At 51.1% G+C, this 9,002-nt stretch overlaps 1 protein-coding gene across 3 annotated transcripts in view; it reads right to left on the reverse strand.

The window, feature by feature from the left end:
- Positions 1 to 485: 485 nt before the first annotated feature.
- The window catches only part of DNAJC5 (DnaJ heat shock protein family (Hsp40) member C5), a 56,217-nt gene continuing 47,700 nt past the window's right edge, over positions 486 to 9,002 (reverse strand). For 2 of the 3 annotated variants that reach the window (XM_008059767.1, XM_008059766.1), the window contains exons 2-5: positions 7,417 to 7,534; positions 6,377 to 6,590; positions 5,145 to 5,316; positions 486 to 4,714 (exon numbers count right to left, since the gene is read on the reverse strand). In XM_008059767.1, the coding sequence (XP_008057958.1) occupies positions 4,611 to 4,714; positions 5,145 to 5,316; positions 6,377 to 6,590; positions 7,417 to 7,523 (597 nt within the window). In that variant the 5' untranslated portion in view covers positions 7,524 to 7,534 and the 3' untranslated portion in view covers positions 486 to 4,610. Of the gene's footprint in view, positions 4,715 to 4,894; positions 5,059 to 5,144; positions 5,317 to 6,376; positions 6,591 to 7,416; positions 7,535 to 9,002 lie in introns of those variants that run through there. The other variant, XM_008059768.2, reaches the window with a different exon arrangement.

Below are 9,002 nucleotides of genomic sequence, written 5' to 3' on the forward strand. Positions count from 1 at the left end.
TACAGGATTTATTTATTTTTATTTTTAGTAGGAATCTCACTCCGTCACCCAGGCTGGAGTGCAGTGGCCACTCACAGCCACTGCAGCCTCAACCTGCTGGACTCAGGGCCTTTCCCCCTCAGCCTTCTAAATAGCTGGAACTACAGGTGCGCGCCGCCACACTCAGTTAATTTTTTTGATTTATTGTAGAGATAAGGTCTCGCCAAGTTGCTCAGGTTGGTCTCAAACCCCTGGGCTCAGGCAATCCTCTAGCCTCTGCCTCCCAAAGAGCTGGGATGACAGGCATGAGCCACTGGGCCCAGCTAGAACACAGGATTTAGAACACGGTGGTGAGAACAGCACCAAGGGGAGGGTGTCTGTCCACACCTGGGCCAGATAGAAGGCAGGTGAGGTTCCAGCTCCTGGGGGGCCTGAGGCCAACCTCAGTGCAAGACTCACCAAAATCAGGAACCTGCAGGATCGTTAAATGAGACACACACAGGGTCTGCAGTGAAAACATTTATTTTACAACAGTTATCTTTATTTTAGGTCAACATTCAGACACACAAGACAGAGATCACCATGCGAAACCACCTGGCCCTCAGGTGTGCGTGTGAGAGGCAGGGTCACCAGAGGCGCCCACAGCAGCCCACATCCAACACATCCAATTGCAGAACGGCATGAAACCAGTACATGGACAACTGATTTCCATGCATTTGCATTTAATCTTTAAAAACAATGTGTTTCAGTGTAAACGTCCTCCTCTCATGTGGCTTGAAACATTTTCCCCATTTTCTAGAAAAACAAAATCTACCCCGGAGTATGGTGCTGCATGGCCCCTGTCCACGCCCGTGTGGATGCTCTGGGGTGGACCTGTGGCCAGGACAGACCTTTCCCAGAATGCCCTTGAACTCAACTTTGCCACTGATTGTATCTGTTGCCTAGAAAACAGGTTTTAACGTTTCAAGGACGGAAACAGTTTCCAGTCACTTAGATTCCACATGGAGACACACACCTGAGGGTCAGGTGGGCATGACAAAGAGCCCCCAGGGACGGGCATGCTTGTGACAACCACCCTCGCGCCTGACTCTGTGGATGCCAATACTGGCAGGCACACAATAGGCCCGGTGTCTCCTGTGCATCTGCCAGGAGAACCTTGTAGAGACCCTGTCCCTGCCTGACGCGCCAAGAAACCAGAGGCTGTCCAAGAGCCAGCTTTTATTGTACTTGTTTCTTCACTGCTGGACAGCAGCATGACACACCTGCTGCATGATATATACATATGCACATATGTACACACACAGACACACCACAGCCCACACTCACAGCATGTGATGACGCAAACCGTGCTGGTGAGGACAATAAGAATGGAGCCTCTGCCAATTCCACAGGAGTATGATTCACAACCAAGACACAGGGCAGTCCTGTGCCACATGGGCTCAAAGCTCCAGAACTGGGAAAGGGAGATCAGTCACTTTGTATACCCCTCACAAGTTGTCCCCACGGCAGGCGGCACCAAGAGCCAGGGGACTGACAAGACTCATGCTGAGCTCTGCCTGCACCCACCTATTGGGTGCTGGGAGGTGGTGGCTCCAGGCGACACTTGGGCTAGAGGTCTGAGAACAGTATTAGTGTGATGCTTCAGGGACTTTCTGGACCTGGGCCTGGACCTGGAGCCCGAGCCCAGCAGTCTGCTTCCTGCCAGCCACAGCGCACACTCTGGTTTCTTTTTCTAATAGGTCCCCACGGGGTGTCGGCTGCATTAACTGAACATCAGAGAATTAGGAAAGTTCACGAACACCAAGCAGTAATATCTAAAGCAGTTTAAAAATAAAGCCAAAAGGAAGACCAAACGCACCCACGTCACTGAGTGGAAATAAACCCACATGCCAGCAGCTGCCGGAACGAGCCCAGGACCCTCAGGTGGCTCCTGTTGGTCAGCAGTGCCCGGGGTCCAGACCCCATGGAACTGGACAGGCCCCAATGCACAGCAACCCAGCACTCCCCAGCGCTTGCTGCAGCACCATCTGCAGCCTGAGTGACAGCAGGAGGGTGCTGGGAAGGTGGGGCCATCCTGACTTGTAAACACATGGCTCCAGCTGCCCCAGGACCCACCAGCTCTGCTTAAGAGAAAGAAAACAGAGAGTCTACTCAAGAAAACAGGGAAAGAGAATGAGAGGAATTTTGTCCGTAAGCCTAGACAGGGCCTTAAAACCAATAGGGTAAAACACCAAAAAGAGGATTTTCCTCAAGGTCAGGCAGTAGAGGAACTCAGCCCTCCTGGGAGGGTGGGTCTGGGCCATGTAATCCCACCATCTCTGTGAGAGTCGCTGTCATGGCCATGATTCATTTAGTTTTTACAAAATCTGCAGAGAACCAGGTTCCAAACGCTCTAGACCCGCTGCTCCCCCATCCTGCCCTACCCACTGCCCTGGCAAGCTGCCTACTTCTAAGAAATGGTTGATAGGACTGTATAATTTAAAAACCACCTGGCAAGGGACCTGCTTTGACAGGTGTGAAAGAGCCCTGGGTTGTCCTCGCCACAGGTTGGCGGAGGCCAGGTCCTGGGTTGGCTCTCTATTTCTCAGAGCCAAGCTTAGAGCCTGACTCCTGGCCACTCTGGGGAAAACAACTCACTTCCTAGTTACTGCTAAAAATGCCACAAAGGTGGACTGGGGCGCTGCCTCAGGCTGAATTCTTGCTGCTGCTGTATCAGGATTGGCACAGAAGTTTCCCTGTTGTCTCACTTCCCCCCTTGCTCCAGAACAGGCCAAGCCATGAATTGCTTATCCTTTTACAAGAAGTCTGGTTTTAACATGTTATTCCTAATTTAAAAAGCACAGTGCACATCTCCCTTCTCATTGAATGACTCCATGATCACTATATTGAACAAAAACCAAAGCAAAATGGGACAAACGGAACCACCCAAGGACCTGGTGACGGCAGCCAGCTGGTGGCCCTGCAGGGTAACTGTTGGGCTCAGCTGGGGCTTAACCAGCACCACGTTCCTAAGCACACCTAGGTTTGTCCTCACATCCATGTCCCTTCTGGCAACTTCTTGGTCAACCTGAACCTACCCTCTGCACAGCCCTGGGTGGGTGGCTGAGGAGGCTGGGTGTACTGGGGCCAAGAGTCAGCAGGCAGGCAGGGGAGTGGGCTCCAGGAGAACTTTCCGGCTCGTCTGAGCTGGAGAGCTACCACCGTGTGGCCTCCTCATTTTCATCTCTACTGGAAATCCAGATGCTCAGCAGTAGCCCCTAGGAAAGCTCTGCAGAAGCCAAGCCCTGCACAGCTAGAGAGCTCTCGGCCAGCACGGGCATACCCACAAGGTCTGGGACACCGACAGGGAAGACTCATGTCCACTGTCCACAAATGGATCCCATCTTCTGACTACTGGCCTCCTAGGCTGGCTGAAAAGCCAAGGGAATCACCAAGGCCTCTCTGGGACCCAACCCTCCAGAGGCCCAAGGGCACCTCTGGTCCAGCCAGTTCTTCCTCCAGGGTCCTAATGTATCTAGCACTGCCTGAATCATCAATGATGGGCAAAGGAAAATGTGGTGGGTGGGGCCTCCAGCAGTGAGGAGGGCTAAGGGCCACCCATTCCCAGGAATTGGGCACTTTTCAGTATGGACTCACAGTCCCTCTGTTACTAACCGAACTGGTCCTACCACTTGTAAATCTAAAGGTCCAAAAAGAGTTAAGAAAAGGATAGTTGAGCTCAAAGGAATGTGGAGGATGACCCAGGGAGGGGTGAGGGGAGACTGTGGCCCCATCCATCTAGCTCCCAGTCCTGGAAAGGCGCAGGAACGCAAACATCCCCCACCCCGTGGACAAGGAACACACCTCCAAGGACAAGACCTCAGTCATGACTAGGAGACCCAGGCTAGAAACACTGTAAAGAGAATGTGGTTTCAGTCTCAGAAGGGGATCGCCCATGCTTTCCACAACACATTCCCCCACAGGAGGATCTGCCACATGGCCAACGAAACTCGGTAGACACAATTCAGCCAGCCATACTGACCCAACCACGGAATGGGCGTTGATGCTGGTGGTGCCAGGAGGACACAGCCCAGCCCCTTCCCTGACAAGTGAGATCTGAGCCTGCTTCGACCCTGAGGCTGACGGCACACAGCACAAACTAGACCCTGCAGCCAACATGGCAACACAGCTCCAACCAGCAGCTGCCTCTGGCCTCCACGAGCACGAGGAGGGAAGGGGTGGCCCCTCCCTTCCTCACCCAACTGGCCAGGTGGCACCCAGCAGCCACAGCTGCAGCCAACTACCCTCCCTGGACTGACCAGACTGTAAGCCCTGAGGCAGCTCCACCGTGCGGCCAACGCGGCCACGCCACGGCACGTCCACAACACAGACATGGAACATAACCCCGCACATGCTATTAAAAAAGAAAAAAACAGAAGAAGACCGTAGCTACACTGCTTTAAATACTGCATGCTACGCACTTCGTGGGTCAAGGGTCGACGCTGGGCAGGCGTGGAAGAGGTGGGAGAGGCCCTGACGCAGCCACGGCGGGTGGGCGAGTGGACTTCCCCCATCTCTGTGACTACAGTTCATGATGCTAAGGTTGGCGTGGCCGGGCGCTGTTCCTCCTCTGACCACAGCTTCTCCTGAACCTAGTTGAACCCATCGGTGTGGTAGCTGGGGTGGGAGTCAGCCGTGAGCTGGGTGGTCTCGGTGGCAGACGCTGGTTGTATGACGATTGGCGTGTCTGTGGCCTCTGAAAAACAAGCACACACAGGGCATTGCTGAGGGCAACAGCCTGGCATGTGCCTGTCGACACTTGTCCTGTCACGACGCTCGGGCAGCTGGCTAAGCTCCACAGGAGAGGCTGCTCGCCGACCTCCACCAGCACGGCCTCCTCAGTTGCCTTGGGTCACCGCCAGCCCTCGCCCTCGCCCCCCACCTGCCTGCCGCCCCGCCACCGCTCATCCCTGGGATCTACGGCTACCGCAGGTCATGGTGGGGCCAGCTCTGCGCCTGCTTTACCTCCAGGGTCCACGTTCACACCTCAACAGTCCCAGCTGCCACCACAAACACTCGCGGCACAGTGTCAGTGCCCTCCTGTTTGACAAGACAGGTTGACACCGTTCAGGGCCCGGTCTGGCTCTGCCCCAAGCACACACACAGGTCCGGGGGCAAGCACTCACCCCGCTCATCAGACTGCAGCTGGGCCTCCAGGTCCTCCGGGGACACGTAGAACTCCGTTTCCTCGCCCTCAGGTGCCTTGGGCTTGCACTTCCCACAACAGCAGTTGAAGCAGCAGCACAGGCAGCAGCAGCAGTAGCAGCAGGTGAGGAGGCCGCAGAAGACAAACAGGGCCTGGGGAAGAAGAACCCTGTGTCACATGCCCTCCCCCCCAGAGGGCATGCTTCCCAAATGCCTATAGCATGAGCAAAGGGCATGGGTCTTGCTGAGAGTATTGTTTTCCTGATGAGAAAGTATAAAGAGAGAACTTAAAAGGAGTCAATGGGAGACACAGAGAGAGAGCAGCTGCTCAAAGAAAAGTAATCTATAAAGATGGGAACGAGCCAGGCTCAGTGGCTCAGCCTGTAATCCCAGCGCTTTGGGAGGCTGAGGTGAGTGGATTGCCTGAGTCTGCAAGTTCGAGACCTGCCTGGGCAACTTGGCGAGACCTCATCTCTACAATAAATCAAAAATTACCGGGCGTGGTTGTGCACGCCTGTAGTTACAGCTATTTGGAAGGCTGAGGCGGAAGGATCGCCGGAGCTCAGTAGGTCAAGGCTGCGGTGGCTGGGAGTGTGCCACTGCACTCCAGTCTGGGTGACAGAGTGAGACTCCAACTCAAAAAAAAAAAAAGATGGGAATGAGGCTGACTCGTAAAAACTAAAAATGGGCTTCCTGAAGCTACGGGCCATGGGATAATTCACACCCTTTGGTCTTACATATGACAGACACCTGGAATAGATTGAAGAGATGAAGAAAGTTAATAAAAAATGAAGGTTTAGTTTTAGCCACTTGGAAGGCTGAAGGATGGCCTGAGCCCAGCAGGTTGAGGCTGCGGTGGCCCTGAGAATGCCACTGCACTCCAGCCTGGGTGACAAAGTGAGACTTTAACTTAAGAAAAAAATAAATAAATAAGTAAATAATGAAGGCTTATTTCCTACCTCTAGCCTTTAAAAAACTCGGACCATTTATAAAGAAAACTGGGTTGATACAACTGGCTGAAGCCCTGCTCTGTATACTCTGTATACGCACTGCAGCTTGCTCCAGGCAAGTCACCAAGCCAGCAACAGGCCTTTGCCCATCACACAGGACAAGGAGAAGGGCTGCCCCATGCCCAGAAGCCATCCCGCAAGAGTGGAGTATCTGAACTTGGCACACAGGTGTTGCAGGGTCTGGTGTCCCAGCAGTCCCTCACCTTGGCCCACCAGCTGGACAACACAAAGTAGGTGTTCACGTTCTCTTCCCCAAACTGTTCGGCCACGTAGAGCCCCAGCGAGCCGTACTTGTCGTATATGTTTCTCTTTGTGGCGTCCGTCAGGATGGCGTGGGCGTTGTTAATCTCCTTAAACTTATCTGCGGCTTCTGGGTTGTCAGGGTTCTTGTCAGGGTGGTATTTCAAGGCAAGTTTCCTGTAAACAAAAACCATGTCCTGGTTCCAGCCTGGCCTATTTCACAAGCGTCCTCTAGAGGGTCCAGTGGGAGAAATATTTACCCATCACCACCTCTCTTCAACTCTTGCAGAGTTCAGAAGATTAGGGTCAAAAAATATCTCTGAGGTGTTGCAGGCAAGTTTCCCTACCCTGACCCACCCACAGGGGTGGGGTGGTCCAAGCATGTCTGACTTCAACAGTGGAAAGGTACAGACCCTACTGCCATACCTAGTGCCCAGCCTGCTGACCACATGTCTGGAAATAAACTGGAAGGCACAGAAGGTATAGCGACGGCATCTTAATATATGTTTAATAAACTATGCAACACTAAGAACACAAAAGGAGGACTATCTCAAGAGTCTAGATTAATGAAGTTGCCTGTCTCTTATAGGTTACTAAACGAAACTGTACCTACAGGCGATAAGTTTTTCAAGTTTAATGGCAGGGCCACAAGAGTGAAGAGACTCTGTCATCACTGTGTTAAAACAAGAACACCATTTGACCATGCAAAGCTCTGCCTACACCTCTATGTCTCAACAGGCCTAGACCCTAATTCCCTGTGGACAGCTTGTAAGACCAACAAAGCACTATTTTGTTGTTGCCAAGAGAACATTAACATAACAATTTTAAGTCATATATAAGGAGCATGCTACATGTACAAGTATGCAAGAGAACTGCCACCAGTTAAATACTGAGTGTACTAGGAAAAATAATGTGCAATGGTATTTGGTAAAATATAAATTAAACTACACAAGGGCTTGTAGGTCTTTCTGGAGGGATGTGTGGCCCAGGCTTGGCCTCTTACCGATAGGACTTTTTAATGTCATCTGAGGTTGCATTCTTGTCCAGTCCAAGAACGTGGTACAGTGATTCTCCGGAGGTAGAGAGTGAGCGCTGTCTCTGGTCTGCCATGTTAGGTTAATCTACAAGAAAAGAGAAATAAAGCATCAAAAAGTATAGAGGAAAATGCCAACCACAGAGCTGATGGATTTTAATCCATAAGACGAGTCAAAGCAAAACAAAACAAAACACTGTTTTATGGGACTTATCATGTGCACAGCACAAAGGAATGGGGGAAGTCCCGCATGGGATACAGTTTCTACACTTGTCCAGGAAGTGTTACAATACTGCTACCCTAAGCAGACCCTAAGAAATTAAAGATGTGTATTGCAATCCCTACAGCAACTTTATATAAAAATGCAACAGAGGGATTGCTAAAGAGAAGAAAAATAAAACTCTAAAAAATATTCAAGTTGCCAAACACAGTGGCTCACACCTGTAATCCCAGCACTTTTGGAGGTTTAGGCTAGAGGATTACCTAGTCCAGAGGTTCAAGACCAGTCTGAGCAATTTGGTGAGACCTCAAAAAATTAGCCGGGCGTGGTGGAGTGCGCCTGTAGTTCCAGCTACATGGAAGGCTGAGGCAGAAGGATTGCCTGAGCCCAGTAGGTCGAGGCTGTGGTGGCCGTGAATGTACCACTGCACTCCAGCCTTGGCGACAGATTGAGACTCCTGCTCAGAGGAAAAAAAATTTTAAGTAAGGCTGGGTACAGTGGCTCATGCCCATAATTCTAGCACTTTGGGAGGCCGAGGTAAAAGAAATGCCTGAGCCCAGGGGTTGGAGACCAGTCTGGACAACTTGGCAAGACCTCATCTCTATAATAAATCAAAAAATTAGCCAGGTGTGGTGGCGCATGCCTATAGTTCCAGCTACTTGTAAGGCAGAGACAGAAGGATAACCTGAACTCAGCAGGTCAAGGCTGTGGTGGCCATGAGCATGCCACTGCATTCCAGCCTGGGTGACAGAGTAAGACTCCAACTAAAAAAAAAAAAAATCAAGTAATACAAAAGAACACAAGGAACAAACAGAAAATAAATTAGTAGATCTAAATCTAAACAGCAATAATCAAATTCAGTGTTAGTGGACTAAAAACTCCAATTAAAGATAGGGACTGTCAGGATAGATAAAAACACAAGACTCAACTATACTTTTAATACTCCTCTCAGAAACTCACAGAATAGACTCCTCCCCGCCAAAAAAATCAGGAAGAATATGACCTAATAATCTGAATAACACTCTCAACCACTACGACCTAAGTGATATTCCCAGAACAACCAACATCTACAGAATGGGCATTCTTTTTTTTTTTTTTGAGTTGGAGTCTCACTCCGTCACCCTGACTGGAGAGCAGTGGTCACTCCAGGCCACCACAGCCTCAACCTGCTGGGCTCCGGTGATCCTTCCGCCTCAGCCTTTCACGTAGTTGGAACTACAGGTGCGCGCTGCCACGCCCAGTTGATTTTTTTATTTATTGTAGAGATGAGGTCTCACCAAGTTGCCCAGGCGGGTCTCAAACCTGCGGGCTCAGGCAATCTACTCACCTCAGCCTC

Source organism: Carlito syrichta, unplaced genomic scaffold, assembly GCF_000164805.1.
Source record: "Carlito syrichta isolate Samal-C Ts95f unplaced genomic scaffold, Tarsius_syrichta-2.0.1 Scaffold304348, whole genome shotgun sequence".
In the NCBI taxonomy this organism is placed as follows: domain Eukaryota; kingdom Metazoa; phylum Chordata; class Mammalia; order Primates; family Tarsiidae; genus Carlito; species Carlito syrichta.